The sequence below is a fragment of the Camelina sativa genome, chromosome 3, assembly GCF_030686135.1.
Source record: "Camelina sativa cultivar CO46 ecotype springtype chromosome 3, ASM3068613v1".
NCBI classification, from domain to species: Eukaryota; Viridiplantae; Streptophyta; class Magnoliopsida; order Brassicales; family Brassicaceae; genus Camelina; species Camelina sativa.
The window spans coordinates 14701108-14724112 of NC_141882.1; the positions used below are offsets into that span (position 1 = coordinate 14701108).

The window sequence follows — 23005 nt, forward strand, 5'->3', positions numbered from 1 at the left end:
ATGGTCTATATCCACATTGACCATGTCGTTCGTTAATTTGTTAGTGCATATTGACTAAGATGTTATATCATATAATAAAATGACTAAGCATGACCAACCCATGAGCTAAAACTGGTAAAACAAGGATTTTAGGTGTTAAAATATTATCAATAATTTTTGAGACATTACATATGGAGTGCTGTAATACTGTAGTGGTTAAGTCTACTATTTTGTTTTTCTAAAATAATTAAATTGAATAAATTAGTACTTGACGTTTATATTCTTAATGACGATTATTATTTATTTTATAAAATCTATGTTTGTAATGACATTGTGATATAATCATTTATACTTGTTAATGTTATCTTAAAAATTGTATTATTCAATAAAGATTTTTTGTTTAAACCAATTGAAGAGATAAAAAGACTTTGTATTCTCTTCGTCCATATAGTGTCTTTATAAGTGAATCGAATTGTTAGATACCCATTATCAAAATCTTATTTACACTTGCAACAAATAATTACTACTAATAAAAGGGATAATTCGAGATTCCTCAACCTATCCACATCAGATTTTTAAATTTATCCTTAAGATGCTATCTCAGCAGGTTTTTTTTTTTTTTTTTCCAACCAAACATAAATAAATTAAAAGAGAACTTTGAGATTGGTTGTCCAAACCGAAAGAAAGTAATTTACAAAAGAAATTTCAGAAACTAAAGTTCTAGAAGAACGGGCTAAGCAATCTGTCCTTACATTAGACTCACAGGGGATCCTATCCAGGGTAAAGGAAGGGAAAAACGATCTGATCATAGAAAAATCCTCCAGTAGAATCGAGAAGGCGGGCCAATCATCGGGCTTCTGCACCATCGCGAATAGCTCTGCACAATCTGTCTCAAAAGCTTGGCAATCCACTCTTGCCGCCAATATATACTCCATAGCCCAAATCAGTGCTTGAAGCTCTGCATGTAAGGGAGTAAGACCGCGTCGCTGACTCCAGGCTCCCAGGAGAAGCGTCAAATCATCACCACTGCAAAACCACCACCCCAAGCCCTGTAGATCATCCGAACTTTTCCAGGAACCATCAATTTGGCAACGAGGGAAAGATTCTCTAACAGCCAAAGAATTCGGAGGATTTGAATAATTCCCGGTGAAAGATTTGGCATCCTCCCATAATAATTTATCATTAGTCGCCTGATTTAAAATATCTAACAGCTCTGCCTCCATTCCCTGAAAAACCTTTTTATTCCTATCTTTCCAGATTGACCAAAGTATCCTGTGTTATCGATTTTAAGGGTTTGCTATCAAAACTCTTCGTATCTCTTTGTTTTTTTATCACATTTTCTATAATTTTCCTTCGTCTTACCAATCAACATTCCAATTAATTAAAATCCGAGCCACTACACATTCTTTCTATGATTATCATTTTTTATTATCTTAACTCAAATTCTTCTTCACACTAGGCCTGAGCATAAAAACAGTACACGAATACCTAACCCGGAACCCGACCCAAAAGACCGGGTTCGGGTTGGGTACGGGTTTGCCTATAAAATCCTATTGGATTCTATTTTCTAATACCTGTGGGTTCGGGTTAGAGTCGAGTAATATATGATACCCTTTTGGGTACCAATTAAACCCGAACATATAAATATATTTATAATATTTATCATTAATATAATGTAATTACCTCAGAATTATGATTAGAATTTTGAATATTTCATTTAGTTTTTATACCTAAATATCAAAAATAATCAAAATATCTAAAATATTTTGTCACATAAGTCAAAAATTTATTTAAATTTAATTAATTTTAATTATATTTTTTTTGGGTACCCGGTAGTTTGGGTACTAATCGGGTTCTAAAATTTGTAATCCAAACCGATCCGAACCCGATAGTACCCAAGCCGAACCGAATCCATATATCTAAAAATACTCAATAGATTCTATTTTTCTAAACCCGTTTACCAGAACTCGATTGGATAATACCCGAACCCGAACGGGTTACCAGAATGCCCAGCCCTACTTCACACCATAATTTTCCAGTGTAGCCACCACTCTAACGTATTTTCTATGGGAGTACTATATTTGGAGGTATTATTTTCAGTTTAAAGCTTCGTTTAGATGCGTAGACAATTAATCATTGACTGGGTTTGTCTGGATATATGTTCGGGTTTCTATATATGTTCTGATCATTCATGAATCATGATCACTTTGATTGTGACGACTTTGAATCATTTATTTTTCGATCAATCTTTAACTCACGATTTTGGAAAGCTTGTGTGATTTATGATTCGTCATTTTTGACACCTTGACCTTGCGTCTCTTCCACATGTTTGTATCTCATTTATTTGGATATAAAATTGGTTTTGTAGTTCTCTTAAAGAAAAAAAAAAAAAAAATGGATTACTTTGTAATGCTTCACTTGAGAGTGTGTCTCATGACTCTCATCTCATGATGCATGGCTTTTTCGATTGGGTTGCAAAGAGGTCTTAAGGATTTCACACTATTTTGCATGTTATTTTTATTTATTGCCAGTATCTAATCGTGTTTATTCTCTTCTTTTGAAGGAACCAAAGTAAATATCTTCTTTTGAAGGAACAAAAATAAAATCAAATGATACTTGAGCTTCTATAACTAATTGACAAGGCATACCACTGTAAAGCCAGGGAAAAAAAAAGAAAAGGAACAACTTCAGTTGGAGTACACTTCTTATTATAACGAGTTAGCTCTTTCTTCTTACCAATTTGCTGATTTTATGTTTTGAGCTTTCAACAATGTGCAGGAAAAGGTGACAAATCAGACTATGATTTTCAAGTTAGAGGATATTATACATGTAGAATGAACCCAACATCTGCAAGATAAATCAGGTTACGTCCCAATTATTAAATAAAATCATACAAGTTTTAGAATATAGTATGTTGCTATGTAAAAAAAATCTCATAGTGGTAACATTACAAATGTGAAGAAGTGTAAAACCTTACAAACAGTTCTCAACAAATGTTCTGAAAACAAAAGGCAATGGTTGTTCAATGTTCATCCAAGATACAAATACAACTTCCCACCACAAAAATGAAACGAACCGAAGGACAGAGCTGTTTGAAGTTGCATGCATGAGGTGGATAGCTAGGTGTTTGAGTAGCAGGAGGTGGATAGTGTTTGAGTAGCAGGAGGTGGAGATGTATTCGAAATAGCATTGCAAGACTGTTTAGTGGAGAAATTTGATTTCTTATGGTATTGTTCGGTTATTATCTTCAAGTTCATATCCATGTGGCGAGAATTAGACTAACTCTTAACAAGAAATCTTTCACATTAGCCTAGGCCACAAATCTTTCACATTAGAATGCTTTCCTAGGTTAATTAATTTACATTGTATAGACGATATATAATGAAAATATATATTTACTTTCTTACTCATGATATTTCTGTAACATTTAATTTCTAGAACAATGGTGTGAGTCTAAATATACATATTTTGTTGGATGTTTAAAGTGAAGATGTCACGACCCGCTCCCAAACCCTTTGGGACTACACTAGTTTTCTTACTAAAAGGTTATTTTTAAACACATCCATATAATAAAAATACTAAGTTACTCATATTTCCAGAAAATCCTTCCTTAATTAAAATAAAAACCTTAATGCAATATTTCAATAGTCTTGTTAAAAGAAAATAAAAGAATGTCATAAATAAAAAGAAATCCGAACGTAAAAGAAAGATAGAGAATAACCGGTAAAAATAATAAACCCAACGTTCCCAAAAACACACCACAAAGCAAGACGACTTGTGCAACTACTCGAGATTCTCACCGTGACCTGAAGAGAAAAGATTGGGGAGTGAGTAATTAATTACTCAGTGAGGTGGTCAACACTGCCCACCAAAACATAACCTCACAAATAGACTTTCACGCAACTTCCAAACACTAGCATAAAATCAGACAACAAGCATATAGCTTTCACTTGCGTGAAAGATTACGACATACCACCACAATTATTTTTCATAATATATTAAGTATTTTACTTTGATTATAGATTTGGCCATTAACACTTTATATGGCTCCCAAACCTCATTCCTAGAAGTCCACGGCCCGTAGCTCGATTCTTCCCGTACTGCTCGTCAGCGGTTTATGACCTATAATGAACCCGTCGGTTCATTACAGTCCAACATTCTCAATTCCCGTTTTTAATTATTTTCTTAATTATTTTCTCAACACAAAGACTAAAGTATGACGTAACACATTAACAAGCAACATGCATCTCACGTTCTCATATTACCATGCAGCAACCCTTACGACTTAAAACACTAATAATCTACATGCATCTCACGTAACCATATAACCATGCAGCAAGCATTAAAACATTTAAATATTACTAATCTAACCACCTAGCAATCAACAATCAATAGTGTCTAACTTCAAACTAACGCTTGTCAGATGCACAAAAGTGTAAATGAGGTGTTATGAATCCGCAAATCCCTCCCCCACCTGATTGAAGACGACGAAACTAGGAATGGAGAAGTTGAAAGCGGCTAGCCTGAAACTTGTACAAGGAGAATACTGTTCAACACCTTAATCCAGAACTTGCAGAACTAGAAAACCAGAACAAAGGAACAAGAGACTTACTGCCCAAGGAACCAGACAACCTAACTTGCAGACGGAGGAAACAGAAACAACAGCAGACGACCCAACTTGCAGATGCCAACGAACCGACTTGTGACAGAAGCAACCAGAAACAACAACCAAAACTTTCAGATAACTTGTAACAGAAGGAACATATTATAGAAGCTAACACAGTGACTTGTAGAAGATGGGAAACAGATTAATGTTTGGATTTCCTTACCCAAACGAACCACCGGTGATGGATCTTGACTCCAGTGAGAGAAGTGAACGACGGAGACAAACGGTGACTCAAGCGGCGGTGACTACGGATCGACGTAACATGGAACTTGATCTCAACGAGAATGGTGATGGTGACTTGAGATTCAGATTTACGGAAACAAGAGAGTGATCGAAGTTGGAACGAAAACTTTGTAAGCGGCTATGACGAAGAAGACAATACATACACACATATATACACACTCGCTTAGGGTTTTTGCTTAACAAAGGGGCTGGGCCTTTAATGGGCCTAAACGGGTCTCACAGAAGATTTAGTGATGTTTATACAAAAAATCCAGGTCCGGCCCACCCCTAAAGCAGCTAAAGCATGTGCTTTAGGCCACCAAATAAATACTAACTAGTTGGGTTTTCTAACAAAATATTTCTTAGCTGAGTTGGCACTACAAGAAAACAACCAATTTGCGATGGAAGAATTTATCGCAAGTCCCTTGCAAATCAACAATCGCAAGGGATTTGCGAGAAACAATGATTCCTCGCAAATCGCGTATTGCAAATTAAATATATCGCAAATCCCTTGCAAATTTTGAGAAGAACTTTTTCCCTCGCAAACGCCTCGCAAATTGCGAGGACCACACTCCTCGCACATCCCTAGCCGTTTGCGAGACACCTCTTGACTCGCAAATCTGAAACAATTTGCGAAGAATAAAATCCATCGCAATCACGTTGCAAGGTTCAACCCTCGCAAATTTTAAAATGAAATATAGGTTTGCAAATTCTTGTTTAAATTGAAATTAATCCAGAATTAGGAATAAAAATTGAATTGAAAATATATTAAAATTAAATTGAAATTTTAATTTCAATTGACAATTAGGAATAAAAGACATAAAAATTAAAATTAAAGTTAACTTGTCTTGACAAAAAAATTACATTATAAAACATAGTCTTTAATTACGAAAATTCAGAGAGAGATGATAAAAGGAAGAGTAATTAAAAAGATTGAGAGAGAGAGGTGATGTTTTTGGTTGCAGTTCCGCTACCGGCGTTGGTTTCTGTTCCATCGGTGTTGCCCTCTTCTCCGGCTACTGGGTTGGCTTCTCCGGCTACTGGGTTGGCTTCTGGGTTGTTCATTGTCGGGTTTCGAAACTTTGCAGCAAACTCAGGATCTTTTTCAGCGAGATAGTCGAAATAAGCATCATAGCTATGCATCCTTTGTGCACTTTGTTGGTTGACTCGCTTGAGTCTGAATACATTCCTCAGCAGCAGCTAGTTTCTGAGCCAAAATGAACGGATCATTAGCCGTAGACACAGGCGGCGGTGGACAGCTACTTGAAGAAGACGCTTCAAATTGCATTGAACCAACCCCGAAAATCCTGTTCTTTTCTTAGGAGCAACCTAAGAACAAAAAAAAATGAACTTGTAAGTTAAACATATGAACTTGTAAGTTAAACATAAGAAAGAGAGACACAACTATCCAATGAAAATTTAACCAAGCAAAAGAAGTACTCTACATTACTATACGATTGGCAAACCAAGCAGAAGCAGTACTAAACATTACTATATGATTGCATCTATACAAAGTATATAAAGTTTACAAAACTTACCGATGTGTAAATTTTATTTTTAATATGAATGGGCACCCCAATACTCTCTCCATTGTCCCATGTACAAAGCTCAGATTCCAACTCTTGAATCTTGGATGACACCTTGTTGAACAGAGACTCGGACTTTTCATCCGTAAATGACCCATTGGGCTTTCGATGTGTGTCTTCTAAGATGAGTAGAAAGTCAGGAGTTAACTCACCGGTCCGCTCAGACTGAAATTAGAGAAAAAGAGAATTGATTAGCCAAATAATAATTGTGTATAAGGTAAAAGAAGGCCTAATTTAAATAACTACACTTACATGTTTCCGAGCACGAGCTTTTAAAGAAGTTTGGCTTGAGCGGTGCTTATATATTCCGGTATCTTCTGGGTCATGATATCGAGCATTACGATTGTTGATGCTCTTGATTTCTAATTTGGGATCAAGCCAATACTGAACCAGACCTTCCCATACTTGAGGATCAATCCACCGTGGCTTTGCCTCATCACCTTTTCGCTTCCACTTTAGCTTCCACCTCGACACTTGATCACACATCCTCTCCTTCAACTTGGCTTCAAACTCCTGCCTTACTCTCTCATTAATGGCTCGGTCCCAATTATATGTTTGCTTCCAAGAAAAAAAAGTATATTAGTCTGAGTCAACCACAAAAAAAAAGTATATGTAAAACTTGAAAACAAAAAAATGACTTACCGCAAAAGTTTCATACCAACGGTCAACCACTGCACTTGGCGTTTGTGTCCAATTGGCATGGGGCTCTTTGAAATCTCTTTCAAAGATGCTTTGTACAGTAGACGCAACAGCAGGATCTTGATCAAACCTTCAAACATACGGAGAAACAAAGAATATGAATCAACCTTAGAATTCGAAAATGAAATTTAAAACATTAGAATTCTAATATGAAATCAAAAACATTACCAGAGAGTTCCTTGAGGTCGGCGCGGATCTAGCCTCGTTAAACCTGCACGCCCAGGACTATCGAGCAATTCTTCTAGAGTTAGACTGTTTAGTCAAGCAGAAGCTCCAGTAAAAGTCGAATGAGCAGGTGGAGACGTACCAATCTCTGGATCCGCATTAGTAGGGGTGGTTGATGAGAGGGCCGTGTTTGATGAGAGGGCAGTGGTTGTTGAGAGGGCAGTGGTTGCGACGTTTAACGGTGGTTATTTTGGACCGCCACTGTGTTCTGAGAACCGGCGGAACCCCGACTACGGTTTGAACTGGTGGGTTCGGGTACACGTTGATTAGTGAGAAACCTTGTGTAATCATTACCATGAAACATCTACAATAAAAATCAAAGTAAAATTAGTCAGGAAAATCAAAGTAACAATTTAAATTGAACAAGTAAAATTCAAACAGTTCAAATTAAACAATTAAACATGCAAACTAAAATTAGGGTTTGGGAACTACCTTGATAGAGAAGTGGAGAAGACGGAGAAGGAGATCGGGAAATCGGGAAAGCCGGAGAAGATTGAAACAAAGCCGAAATAGAAATCTCTTTACGGAGAAGACAGGGAAGACGGAGATCGGGAGATCAGGAAATTGGGAAATCGAGAGGAGGGAGAAGACGGAGAAGGAGATCGGGAGATCGGGAAATTGGGAAATCGAGAGGAGGGAGAAGACGAAGTAGATTGAAACAGAGATTTGAAGGAGAAGGTTTGAGAGAGGGTTTGTGCGTCTAGGGTTTGTGCGGCTAGGGTTTGAGAGAGAGAGTTTGAGTTTCGCTCAAACCGAGTCTGGATTGTATATATAGATATTTTGTAACCTCGCAGATATTGCGACAGACTAACTACGGTCCCTCGCAAATCACTCGCAACAAGCGGACAAACTGACCAATGATAATACGCCAAACTTTGCGAGAGATTAGCAAGGAATCATCGCACATCCCTCGCAAACGTGTCGCAGGACGCCGACAAACTAACCAATTAAAATGCACCAGTTTTGCGATGAATTAGCGAGAACTCCTCGCACTTCCCTCGCAAATCTATTTAACCAAATTCATAAACTAATGGTTAAATTTTTCATAAACTCAAGAACATGCAAAGAGAAAAAGTAAGTAATAGTCATCACATCTCCTAATACAATTTACTCAATCAAAACCTCAAAAGAAATCCCTAAACAAATATATCGTATAAACCCTATACCCTAAACAACACTTACCAACCCTATACCCTAAACAACATATTATCAACCCTATACCCTTAACAACATTTATCAATAACCAATCAAAACTTTTTGTCTCTTGATGTTGGTTAGTGATGCTCTCCTTTAGTTTGAAAATGTTAATGATCATCACTAACCATATTAACATGTTAATTAAAATGAATAAATACATTTGCGAGGGAACCGTGAGGCAGTGGCGATGGATTAGCGAGAACTCCTCGCTAATCCCTCGTAAATTGCGAAGGATTCGCTAATGCGCATACCAAATCCCTCGCAGGTCCCTCGCAAATCTATTTAACCAAATTCATAAACTAAGGATTAAATTTTTCATAAACTCAAGAACATGCAAAGAGAAAAAATAAGTAATAGTCATCACATCTCCTCATACAATTAACTCAATCAAAAGCTCAAAAGAAATCCCTAAACATATATATCTTATAAACCCTATACCCTAAACAACACTTATCAACCCTATACCCTAAACAACATTTATCAACCCTATACCCTAAACAACATTTATCAATAACCAATCAAAACTTTCTTGTCTCTTGATGTTGGTTAGTGATGCTCTCCTTTAGTTTGAAATTGTTAATGATCATTACTAACCTTATTAACATGTTAACTAAAATGAATAAATACATTTGCGAGGGAACTGTGAGGTAGTAGCGAGGGATCTGCAAGGACAAGTAAGAAATCCAACGCAAATTCCTCGCAATTTAGAAATTCTTTATAAAAAACAACAAAAAGTACAATTATTCAATCAAACCCATTACATTATCATCATTAGAATCTTCTCCATCATCGGACTCTTCGAATTCGTCTAACATCATCATCCGGAATAAGTCATCGCTAATCCGTCGCAATATTGCGAGGGATTTGCGAGGAATTTTCTCAAAGTCGCAAATCTGTATTAACTCCCTCGCAAATTTACGAGAGATTTTTCCGTCGCAAATTTTGCGAGGGAATTGCAAGTGCTCTTGTGTTTCTAGCAATTGACTCGCAAAGCCGTCACAAATTTGCGAGGGCGTAGTGCCGTCGCAGATTTCCGTCGCAAATCGACCGTAGTGTGGTTATCTAGTTGTAGCATAATCATCTTGTCACAGGTTCAAATCTCCAAATAGGTAATTTTTGTATTTTTTTAAATTGTATGTAATTATGTATCATATAGTTAATGTATTATAAAATACCTTACATAAAAATGCTTTAGGTCTCCTTAACCCTAGGACCGGCCCTGAAAAAATCCGAGATTTGATATGGTTAACCGTAAACCGAGATTTGTATTTTAAAAATTAATAATAAATTAGATAACCGGGGTAAAATTGGAATTATGATTTTGTTGAAAAATCGTGGGTATAAAAATAACAACAATTATTGTTTTGGGTTTTAAATGAGACGTTTTTATTATTTGGTGTATTGTTATTCCAATCCAAAACAATTGGGTATTAAACGTCCAAATAAATATAACTTCGGGTTTTTTTTGGCATTTTCCCCAAAGTCAATAGTTAATAATAATTAACGCATGCAATTCTCTATTTTAAAAAGAACAAGTATTGATAGTTTGTAATGTGATATATAGCATTAAAAAAAAAAACAAATGTGTTTTTTTTTGGAAATATATCTTTAATGGATTTTAATATCTTATTTACCATGTATTGTGGAAATGAATCAATACCTCTACAAAAATGTATTTGGGCGTATAAATATTTTTTCTTAGAACTATTAATTGATTATTATTATTTTTTAGCGTTGATAGATATTTTGTTTGTAAGATTAAATATATATATATATATAACTGTTACAAACAAACGCGACAAAATACAAAAAAAAACGGTTATGAAATAATGTCTACTGTTATTTTGCCATGAAATAAAAGAAAATCGTTACAGATTTTACGCGCGAAAATGATAAAAATTATTCCAATTTCATCTCTTATTGTTGTTTTTTGTTTAAAGCAATCAAATATGTGGTGGAAGAGGCAAAATGACTTTGTATCATCTTCAAGAGATTATCTATTGTGAAACTCTTCACAATGTATTATGGATATAACCCGTTTAGTATGAATTTTTATAAGTAAATCGAATTGTTATAGACTTATAGTTACTCATTATCAAAATATTTATAACAAATAATTATAAGAAGAAATTAATCTAAAAGACTTCAAAAAGAACAAACATATGTTGTATTAAAGATGATACATTTTCCAAGTCAATAGTTAATTACTATTAACGCATCCATTTTAAAAAGAACAAATTTTGTTAGTTTGAAATGTGATATATAACATTTAAAAAAAAACAAATGTTATATTTTTTAGAAATATATCAATAGGTGTCAATTTAATGGATTTTAAAAATCTTATTTACCATGTATTTTTTGAAAATTATATGTATTTAAAATGATGTTAGTACCTCTATAAAAATGTCTTTGGGGGTATAAATATTTTTCCTTATTACTATTAATTGATCAATTCTTTTTTTTTTTATTGTGGCAATGAATATATATATAAAAGTAACCGTTACAAATAAACGCGGCAAAATATAAAAAACGGTTGATGAAATAACGTCTATAACTTTTTTTCCACAAAACAAAAGGAGCCGTTACAGATTTTACGCGCGAAAAATTTAAAAATTATTATAAAATTATATATTCAAATTTGTTAGTAACAAAAAATGATCTCAATACTATTGACAAACTTCTAAAATATCCTCAACTATTAAAAAAAAAAACTGTTTTCATACCACAAAACCTTTTTATTCACCTTATAATAAAGTGAATACTATGTAGATCTCTATGCAATGAAAATACTAATTTTCTATTGTGCATAGTTATCCCTCCCGTCCAAAAGCTCCTTACTACCCATCTATTTCACAATCTTATCAATCATGATCCGTCAATACACACTTTCTAGTATTTTTTTTTAATAATTTAATAATTATATTTTTCTCCCGTTACGTTAATTTATTTTATTCTCCTCATGATAATATTATTCCATTATTGTATTCGACCATATCTATCACCTTTGTATTTGACCGACTCTACAAGTAAATATCACCACCCAATCAAATATCGGCTTTGACTTTTATTAAATGACCGGCTCGTCGTTTTAATGAAAACCCACATGATTTGCTTTTCGTCCAAGCAATTTTTCTTGGGTTAGAGAAAAAGAAAGAGGAAACAAAAAAAAAAAAAAAAAAAACTCAGGAACAGCCGACTTAAGATTTTCTTCTTCATCTCCTTTTTTTTCAATATCGCCGATTCATATATAAATGACTCGTCTCCTTCGATTTAGTCTCTTCTTCTTCGTCATCGCCGGTTTAGGGTTTTCTTCTCTATAAGCAAAAACAAAATCTTATCCTTTCTTCTTCTTCGTCTTCTTCTCTCTCCCTCTCTGTTAATTTTCTGATTTAGCTTTTTGCTTTGAGAACCCTTGCCTCAGCGATCGATCTGAAAAAAAAAAGAAGGTCGGTTAGCTTATCTCTCTTTTTTTTGTTTGGTTTCTGTTCTTAATTCGTCGCATGTTTCTTTTGAAGTCGGTTGTTGTAGATCGGGTTAGATTCGTATGGTTCTGAGACGATTTGAGTTGTTTCGTTTGATTTTTTGAGTTGTTTGTGTGAGTTTTGGCCACGATCTTCGTTTTTTTTTTTTTTTTTTTTTTTTGATAAAAGGAATTGACCAGTTTTAAATTTGTATTTTGCAGGAACTCTTATCTTGCCGGCGGCTGTAAAAAAAAAAAAAAAAACTGATTTAGGACGGTGGCATTTCTTCTCTGATTGTGTTTATTTTTATGACAGAGAAGATGATGAACACTTGTATCTATCAGGCTTTAACTGTTACAGTTGGGTGAGTATTTTTAAGCTTCATAGCTTTATGTTTTACTGTGTTTTGTCTTTCTCTAGGTTTGTGATTTGAGTTTTGATTTGGTTTGTTTCTGTGTTAACATGTAAATATTGTCTTTTGTGCAGTGTTTTCTAATGCTGTCGGCAAGAATCTATCAGTAGGACTGCTAGGGACTTACTTAAGAGGCTACACAGTTGACTTTTTCTTACAAGGTTATAGGTTTAGTAGCGTTGTTAATATATAGAAATGGAAGCCAAGATCGCCAAGGTGTTGGATAGTAGGTGTGAAAATGGGTTCGGGAAGAAGAGGAAGCGCGTAGCAACCTGTGCTGCATATGTTACTGGAATTTCATGTGCACAGCTGCAACATGTTCCCCCACCGAATGGGCAGAGTCAGGTTCCTGACAAGAGAAGGAAACTGGGAGGTGAAAACAAGCTTAGCGCTTATGAGAATCGCTCTGGGAAGTCACTGGTCAGATACTACTCTTATTTTAAGAAGACTGGAGCTGCGAAACGTGTTATGATCTATGAGAATGGTGAATGGGTTGATTTGCCTGAGCATATCATCTGCGCCATCCGAAATGAATTAGATGAAAAGAGAGCAGCTATTGAGTTCGAGTTGTGTGGTCACAGTTATATTTTGGACTTCTTGCACATGCACAGACTGGATTTGGAAACAGGGGCTAAAACCCCTCTTGCATGGATTGACGTCGGAGGCAAATGCTTTTTCCCTGAGATTTACGGGAGTGATGAAAGGACCAATTGTTGCCATCATAACCGTGTGGAAGATCCAAAGCAGTATGCTCCACAAGATATCAAACTGCGCCTTGAAATTGATGTTAATGGTGGCGAGCCTCCAAGGTTGAACTTGGAGGAGTGCAGTGATGAGTCTGGTGATAATATGGACGATGTTCCATGTGCTCAACGATCCTCAAACGAGCACTTTGACGAGGCAACAGAGGATAGCTGCAGTCGCAAGCTCGGAGCTGCTGCTTCGAAATGGGATGAGACTGATGCTATAGTCTCTGGTTCAAAGCCTACTGGAACCGAAGTACTTGATAAAGATGCAGTTAAAAAAATGTTTGCTGTAGGCACAGCTTCTCTAGGGCACGTTGCAGTGCTGGATGTGGGCCGTTTTTCCAGTGAGATTGCCAAAGCTCGTCTAGCGCTTTTCCAGAAGCAGGTTGAGATCACCAAGAAACATAGAGGTGATGCAAACGTTAGGTACGCCTGGCTTCCTGCAAAGAGGGAAGTTCTATCGGCAATTATGATGCAAGGACTTGGAGTTGGTGGAGCATTTATTAGAAAGTCCATCTATGGTGTTGGGATCCATTTAACTGCTGCAGACTGCCCTAATTTCAGGTAGTTTCTTGCTCTATCACTGAATTTGTTTCGGTATTCATTTGTTTTTCCATGTTTAGTCATGTATATTACCTTCCTCTCTGCTATAGGTACGTAGGTTGCCAAGTACTAACAGTGAACTTGTTTTCAGTGCTAGATATTGTGATATTGACGAAAACGGTGTACGTTACATGTTTTTATGCCGTGTAATAATGGGGAATATGGAGCATCTTCGTGGTGATAAAGCGCAATTCTTTTCTGGTGGAGAAGAATACGACAATGGAGTTGATGATGTCGAGAACCCGAAGAACTACATAGTCTGGAACATCAATATGAACACTCATATATTTCCAGAGTTTGTTGTTAGGTTCAAGCTGTCTGTTCCCCCCAATGCTGAAGGTGATTAGTTTGTTTCTTTTTTGTTCCTCACATATAAAATATCCCACATTCAAATCAACTGATGACGCATTGAAAGGGACACAGCTTAGAGATCTGGCTGAAGCTCAGGTCTCAACTGATAAATTTTAGATAAAAAGGATCCTTATGTGATGATAAACCTAACGACCTCCGGTGTTATAACACATTTGGGTTTCAAGAGACACGTCTCTGATTCATCATCCGGGGGTCGGATGAGATATTCACGCCTTAATGGGTATTTCGATCCATCAAATTCTGTTTTGTGTAGTATTAGAAGTCGATGACATACACTGGTTTCTGCAGGGAATTTGATTGCTAAGCGTGATAACTCGGGGGTCACTTTGGAAGGACCTAAGGATCTTCCTCCGCAGTTAGAGGGAAACGTGAGTTTGGTTATTTAGTTTTTCTTTGTATAATCTCTCTTTAGTAAGAGAGGGATTCAACAACTATACTTTTGTTGTGTGTTTTTAAAAAAGCAGGGAGCAGGAGGTTCAGGGAGCGCAAACAGTGTCGGTTCAAGCACTACTACACCCAAATCTCCATGGATGCCTTTTCCTACTCTGTTTGCAGCAATCTCACATAAGGTTGCAGAGAAGGACATGTCGTTGATCATTGCTGACTATCAACAACTGAGGGTATAGTAAAAACTGATTCTGAGAGTTTGCTATGTATATATATGGTTTTGATAATTGCATGAGCTGACATATGTAAGAAATCTGTTCTGCAGGAAAAGAAGATGACGAGAGCGGATTTTGTGAGGAAACTGAGGGTGATTGTAGGAGATAATCTGCTTAGGTCCACCATAACAACGCTTCAAAACCAGGTAAGTTAGTAGTAGAGATCTTGTGAATGGTAAGCTTACAATAATGTTTACAAGCAAATGCTCACAAAACGTTTTTTTGTTTGACATCAGCCAAAGTTGGGGAAAGAGATTCCTGGAAGCATCAGAGACCATGAAGAAGGTGCAGGTGGGTTGTAAGTAAAAAAAAAGAGGATGATGACGAATATCAAAAGGAAGCTGCTTTCTAATCTACCCGCCTTTGTGGTTCTCCTTTTGACTTTTTCTAATTTTAGACTTTTGGTTTTGGGGTCTCGGTCGTGGGTAGGGCTTAATGTGTCGACTTTTCGGTCGTGAACAATCGTATTATATAAGACAGTGATGTCGTTGGGTCTTTGTTTTTCTTTAGCTGCAAACATTGTTGTGGAAGTCTTTGAATTGACTAAAGTTTGGTCGTTGAGTAGTATCGCGTGAAACTTCTCTTCAGTATTTCACCTTTTTTGTTCGTTGCAAAATAAACCGTGCTGCTGAATGAGTAAGAATTTACTTCCTGACGAAATGATTCTGTAATATTGGGGATCTTTTGGATGGAGACGACTTCCCAAACTTGCTACTGCTGGTCTCTTTTTACACTCTTTTTATCTTGTTGGACTCCGTCCAGGGAATTTGGCGCAGATCCATGACAACGCTCTATATGCTAGTGAACCAAGCTAAGCATTCTCCTCTAGAGCAGATCATGAGACTCCATGCATGAGTGGACTATGAGAGCGACCATCCACAGTAGTAAAGCCAGTAGACAGGAAGTTCTGACCTGCTCGTGAAAAGTCTCGAACGACTTCTGGACTTCTCCCAGTTTGGCTTGTGAGATACTTTGTAGTATTTCTAGGAAATGTCTTGACTGATTTTTATATATACTATCATGTTATTGAATGTATTTCGTTGATTATAGACTTTTATAGTGGCCTCATTTGGTGACGAGACCAAGTCATTGGCTTATAAAAGATATTAAAGTTTGCATAAATTTGTGTTCCTCGTAACTGTGCTGTTACGAAAACATATATGGCTACATCAGAGTTAGATCAACATCACGTTCGAAACTAAAGAGCAACATAGATAGAGAGCATATATTCTAATAGATTGCAATAGCCGACCGAACATATCCTATACAAGTAGAAAATATGGAGACAGTTTTATCTAACGCTCAATCCTTGGTTGGATCTGGGCTGGGCCTGAGCCTGGGAATGAAGGTACTTATTATTTTGGTAAATTTTCGTCAAATAATATATTTTTTAGAAAAAAAAAATAAGCAAAGAATACTACAGAAGAAACGTTGATTAATAATATGAAAATTGACAATTCATTTTGTTTGTTTCCAACAAATTGACAATTCTTATGTATGATTTAGGAATTTTTGTCTGTGCAAAACAGAAAAAAAAAAAAAAAAAAAAAAAAAGAAGAGGGAAAAGGAAGAAAGGGATACAGTGACAGGACTGTGAAAGAGGTCTCAATAAATGACAAAACGGATTGGTGGGGGAAGGAAGTAAGGAGGAATTGTCGTTGATAAGAAGAGAAGGTCCCCAAGAGGTGGTGGTGGTGGTGTGGTACTCTGTGACAGTAAATTTTCGTGTTTTTATTGACCAAATCCCTTTGACACGTCACTTCTTTCGCCACCGCCTGACATTATATACCCCAACACCTCTCTCTTTTTTTCTGGTCCTTTTGACTCTTTTTTTCTTATTATTATTTTGAGTATGATGATCCCTGAAAACATTACATACACATGGTATCGGATTTTATCTCATAATTTATGTGACAAGTAAATTTATTTTAAAAATAAACTAATCTTTGTTCTAAAATATGGATATGTTACATTCTCTTTCTATATAACTGTTTTGTTATATGTTTTCTATTGCATGTGATTTAATTTATGTCAAGCCGGTTGATCATAAATAGGAGACAAATAAAAATTGCATTGTTATAGTTGAATAAAATGCTGTTACAGAATTTTTTTCTTCCCTCGAGTTGTTACATTTTTTATCTAGTGGGTGTGTTTAATGCACTAGAAATGTTTGTTTTTCTTTGTATTTCAATTTTAATTTGGATATAGAAAATCCGAGATATATATATATAAGTAAGAGAACTGTAGATGTATTTTTAGTCTTTTTTTATATATATATGGACAAAAAAACCGAAATCCGAAAAACTGAACCGAACCAAACCAAAATAAATGGTTTGGTTTGGTTATGGTTAAATCTAAAAATCTGTTTGGTTTTCATTTAAATTAACTATTTGGTTTAGGTTTGGTCTGGTTAAAAACTGTGGTTTTTTATAAGAATATAGGATAATTAGATATATTTACTGATCTCCTATTAATCTATCGAATTACAAAACATTAACCTAAGTCTCTATTCCCTAACCTATATATATATATATATATTCATAATTACTTTTATGCTTATTTTTAGTTATGTATCAACTATTTATTTTTAAAAAGCATGAAATAACTGTTAAAAACCGGAACCAAACTGAAATCGAACCAAACTGTGATACATATGGTTTTTATATGGTTTCATTTCTGATGAAACCGAAAAAACCATAAACCAAGAAAACCGAACCGTAACCAAACCGAATTATATATGGTTTTTTATGGTTCCATTTTTATAAGACTAAAAAACCGTAAACCAAAAAAACCGAACCGAAACCAAACCGAAAAACCGAAGGTCTACCCCTAAAATTATATATATATATATATATATCTAATGTATAATGTATGTATTGTACAAGGGAGTATATTTGTAGGTATGTAATTTGTCTGTATATTTATTACGGGAAGGGAGAGAGAGAATAGGGGAGGCGTTGGTTCCCGCGAGAATTTCGCCTTATTATCCGTTGTCCTCTTTGAGAATAATTTTTTTTTTTTGTCTTTCTCCATTTCTTTTTCTTTTCAAAATTATTCACAAAAATTCCACCTAAATTTATCATCACATTAATTATATAGCATTGTCTCTATATCTAAAAACATTAAAAAAATTGAATTGGTTATGAATATTACAATATATATATATATATATTTATATATAAACCATAGTTTCATGAAATCTTTTCACACATTTGACGTTTGAATTAACGTTGAGAGGACCCACGACCACAGCTTCTTCTCCTCCCCATGCAAAAAAGCTCCTCGAGCTACTCAATTAAACACTGCAAATTTCATCAAATACTAGTCTCTTCCTTTGCTCTCTTTTCACCTTTTTTTTTTTTTTTTTTGCATCTCTTGATAATTATTATTGTTATATACTGTATATACTACCTTCTTTTACCGTATACCATATTATTATACATGTGTTTGACTATATAAAGATTGATATTGTATCTGTATATAGCACGACATTTTCAAAATGTAAACTCACATATAGTCTTTCTTTAGTTAATGGAATGAGCATTTTAATTAATAAAACTTTCTTGTCTTTTGTAAGGACTTATATAAACTTTTTGAAAAATGAAAAAAAAAAAGGGAATAAGAAAGAAAGGGAGAGAGAGAGAGAGATGATGTCTCATGAAGGTGAAAACAAGGAAGGAGCGTAAACTTTACTGGTCACTTTCTTGTTGTTCAGTATAACATCTTTGCAACATTTGGCAATATCTCTCATCTGACGGCTTGCAGAGCAGCAGAGACCTAACCCAACAATCGTATCGTCGAGACTACGACACGTGGATGAGAGAGCTTCTGTACGAAAAGATCCAAATATTGAAATGATAATGTAATGATGGTTTAATAATTTATATACTTTTTGACATTCTGTGGACTTCGTGCTCTTCTCTGTTCGTACAACAGACAGTAAATTACTATCCAGCAGTGTTTCAGTCTTTGCCTCAAACCGCACAGAGAAAGTGAGAGAGTGACAGAAGCCATCTTTTAAACTTTATAATTATACTCCCATTATATACTATAATATATATATATATAATAGTGTTTATTTTTTCTTTTAATTTAGTGGGTGAATATGAATAGCTCATGTAACAATCTTACTTATACCACGAGGAAAAGAAAAGTTTACTTACATTTACGTAAATGTGGTTTAGTCATCTCTCTACCTATTTAAGGGAGATGATTTCGATTTTTAAGCAACAATGCGTCATGCTTGCTAAGCTAGTCACTGGAGTTGCTAAATATAATTGCAAACTTTCTTTTTTCGACTCAAAAGTACAATTTTAAACTTTTGTAGTATTACCCTAATTTTTTTTTTTAATTTGTATGATTAAAGTAGTAATAATTTAAGAAGAAAGTCAATCAATTTGGGGGTCGCCCAAGGAGAAAGGACAGATGAAAGACTTTTGAGCTAGAGAGAGAGAGAGAGAGAGAGAGAGAGTAAGACCAATTGTTCTCTTTTTCCCATAATTCTCCTTCTGATTCTTATGGATCTACTAACTTGTGCCATCCCTCTTTATGTCATATTATCACAAGATCATTCATCATCATATAGCACCAACAACTTTAAACTTGTATCTACATGTCAAAAATAAACTATTAAAAACAAAAACCAATCAAAGTTTGTGTGTTGACAATAAGATCTATTTAGCTAATTTAGCAAACTAAAATTGGTTAGATTTAACTTGTAGGGGTATGAAATAGTATAACTTTGTTTGCAAAATATGTGATAGCATTTATTGCAATTATTGGTGAATGATCAGTACCTTTTGCATGCCTTTTATATACCGTTTTGCTTTCAAAACTTGAAAACAATAATAAATAAAAATAGAAATTTTTAAAACTGTAAGGTTTGGGATGTTTCGCGTTGCACGTGACAAGACAATGACACAAGGCCGTGTTTCAATTGTCAAATGCGACTACCCATACAATGTGAAGACAACCATACTTTCAATTGTCAATTCTTAGATTTTTCCTCAAGAATTTGGATGATTTTGATATATATATATGTTTATTTATGGTTGATATCAAATGTTGATTTGAATATTTTTAATACTGGGAGGCCTTTCGGTTTTATATTAGAGGGTACAGTAAACTATTCGTGGCCACAGAGAAATTGGATCGGATGAGTCTCTCAATCTATTCTTTGGTTTATGAATAGTTCTTAGATAATTTATTGGTAGACGAAGTTAATTGCCCCATAATCGTATATAAGAACTAAAGTTTGTTTTTGGTCACATTACGATTTTGGTTAATATATATTTTCAGTTATTATATATGTAAATCAAAAGAGAAGTTACGAGAAATAAATAAAGAGAAGTTATTATATAAAAATCAATTTGTACGGAGATGTTCCGTTGATGTGATTTACGTGAAGTTTTGTTGGTTTCTCATGCATCTGGAACTTAATAAAATGTTTTTATTCTTAGGTTCATTTAACTTTTTATAAACCACATAACATAAAAAATTTTGATTAACATAAAACCACTCGTTCATTAATCATATATATTGATCATAAGGTTCAAGACTTCAAGTACCATGTTTTTATAAAACATACTAGAATTTAGACTCGTGCACGCGCGCATAATTTTAATTTATTTTTTTAATCAATCTAAGTTGTTGAGTTCAAATATAATTATTCAAAATTTTGAGTATAAATCTATATAACCACTAAACTTACTTTACTAAGTGATATATTGTTGAAGATAATTTTTTATTTGTTATATCTATTTGCGTGAGATTTTATTTAAATTTTTTCTTAATAAGAATCATTGAATATAAATATAATCGTTTCAAGATTAAAAGATAAATCTGTATAAAGACTGTACTTATTTTACTAATATATATATATATATATATATATATCATATATTGTCTAGTGTCGAAATAATTTTTTTATGACAAATCAACAATATATCACGTGATAACAAAAAATGACTTAAGAACCTCACTGGAAAAGTAAACAATATTGTCGACAATCTTCTGACCTTTTATCTTTAGAAGAGTTCATTCTATAATCATATCCCATGAAAACATCTTTTTCAAAGTTCTAACGTGGAATATCGATAGTTGACCTAATTATAGAGACCATTTAAACATATTGATATCCCACATTAAATGCAAATATACAATGTTTGATGAACAATTTTAGTGTTATACGCTACAATGGGGTTGTCCAAGTGCATCATCTATCATAATAAAATTTTGACCAAATCAAGAATGTCTAAATGGGGAAACGTTTAAACCTGACAATGAATATCCGTTCACTAAAAAAACATGTTCACACTAAAATTGATTTTTCTAAGTTGTTTATTTTTTCTATATTTTCTGATCATTGATTTTGTTTTTTTAGATGGATTATCTTTTCTAAATTATTTTTCATAGTTTTCCCAAAAAAAATGTGAACCATACAATATCTTTGTTTTAGATTAAAACTTTTAGATTGAGTTAAGTAATTATTTTTTTTTGTCATCATTGAATCGACAAGACCAATCTCTACTACGCAGGGTAACACTACTTAGTGGAGTCGAAATCTGGTGGGTTCGGTCGCAGAAATGGTGTTATAACCACTTGACTAAAGATATTTCCCTACTTTTTTATTTTTTATAAGTGAAATTTAATAATAAATATTTGTAGTATTTGTTTCTTAGAAACTAATGTTCTACTTCAATTTTATTTCTGTTTAGATTTTTATAAATACAATTACATAAAAAAAAATTTTTACTCCACCATGCATTAAAATCTTACTTCCATTCTAAAACCCATTAATTCATTATAAATTTTGGAATATGATCATTTTTTGTTATAATTTGAATAATAACACTGTTACTATAACAAATTCATAGTATTATTTTTAATATTTTAAAATTTTTATTTATTTTACTTAATTCATTTTATATATATCTTTTTTTTATTTACTAAAAAAGTTTATGTTATTGTTTATACTATTTTAAAATTTATTTAATTCGTTTTTATTTATTTTTAAGTATTATTAATTGTAAATAATAAATAAGCAATTAATGATTATTTAAAATAGTATTTTTAATGCAAAAACAAAAAAAATATTGATTAGGTAGATGATAATGTAGAAGAAAGAGAAGAGAGAAAAGTTAACTTTTTATATATAGATTAATAGGTATCCTAACTCCGACAAGATCCATTGGAACAACGACTAAGTCTAGATGCTTTCTTAGTCTATCAGTTTGGTTTGAGATGATCAATTCATCCGGTCCAGATACATAAATATTCAATCAGTTCGATCGTCCAAATGCTAATTATAAACTCACAACACTCATCTAGCTAGTTCATCTATTTCGTTAAGCTCATACAAATTGTTCAACTTCACCATTTGATCCCATTCCAAATCACTCTGGTCGGCTATTTAACTCTAAAAATTGATCAAATCTCATGATATATATATACCTCGATAATTAATCTAATCATAATTTAGGCTCCAATGTGGATCATCTTGTATATCATGTGATTACACACGCCATCATCAAGTTAATGACATAACTGAGTAAATTAGTAATCAATTTGATAATGGCTTAGCCTCTAATTTTGATCACTTGTTATGTCATCAACTTGATATTGGCTTAGGTAATGTGATTATCTTTTGTTATGTTGCCACTCACCCATCCATATCAAAAAAAATCATTGGTGACTTGTTCTTCGATCATCCATATGATCTAGACTAAATTATTTGATCTATCACTCAGATTTTCTTTAGTATAAGATTCAATTCAACCAGTTTGTGCAAAAAAAAAAAACATTAATTAGTTTAACTAATGTTAATCATTTTTTTTTTCGGGTCGTTTAGCCCAAAACTTGTTTTTCAGTTAAATCATTATTCGATTATTTTTTTACTATGTCCTTATTTCAAAACAAACTAACCCGATGTCTTCATTGCTGGATATAGATGTTTTTTTTTTTTTTAACTAAAACTGGATATAGATGTAAAACATTCTTTGTTTGTATGAAAAGCATAATTTTCATTGTTTATTTATTTTTGTTGAAAAACACTACTTACTCTATTTTTATTGTTCTTTTAACTAAAGAAATACTCTTTAAAGTTTAATCCTTGTAAACCTTTTTTTTTTGGTTAATATAAAATTGCATTATATATATTTTTTTACTTTACTTTGA

General features: G+C 33.8%; 2 protein-coding genes across 9 annotated transcripts; one reads left to right on the forward strand and one right to left on the reverse strand.

Annotated features, from left to right (window-relative positions):
• Positions 1-623: 623 nt before the first annotated feature.
• LOC147946941 (uncharacterized) lies at positions 624-1202 on the reverse strand. The gene has a single exon (XM_087507303.1). The coding sequence runs from the start codon at positions 1200-1202 to the stop codon at positions 624-626; it is 579 nt and encodes a 192-aa protein (XP_087363429.1).
• A 10353-nt stretch (positions 1203-11555) lies between these two features.
• On the forward strand, positions 11556-15420 carry LOC109124864 (inactive poly [ADP-ribose] polymerase RCD1). 8 transcript variants are annotated; one of them, XR_015592747.1, is made up of 8 exons: positions 11556-12020; positions 12257-12399; positions 12522-13757; positions 13888-14135; positions 14220-14536; positions 14630-14788; positions 14881-14976; positions 15067-15420. XR_015592747.1 is itself a non-coding variant. In XM_087504814.1 (8 exons), the coding sequence occupies exons 3-8, from the start codon at positions 12643-12645 to the stop codon at positions 15130-15132; spliced, it is 1764 nt and encodes a 587-aa protein (XP_087360940.1). In that variant the 5' UTR covers positions 11556-12020; positions 12257-12399; positions 12522-12642; the 3' UTR covers positions 15133-15420. The 8 variants fall into 8 exon arrangements, 4 of the variants coding, with proteins under 4 accessions (XP_087360940.1, XP_087360947.1, XP_087360944.1 ...); XR_015592745.1 differs by having other exon boundaries at positions 14633-14788; XM_087504814.1 differs by having other exon boundaries at positions 14457-14536.
• Positions 15421-23005: the final 7585 nt, after the last annotated feature.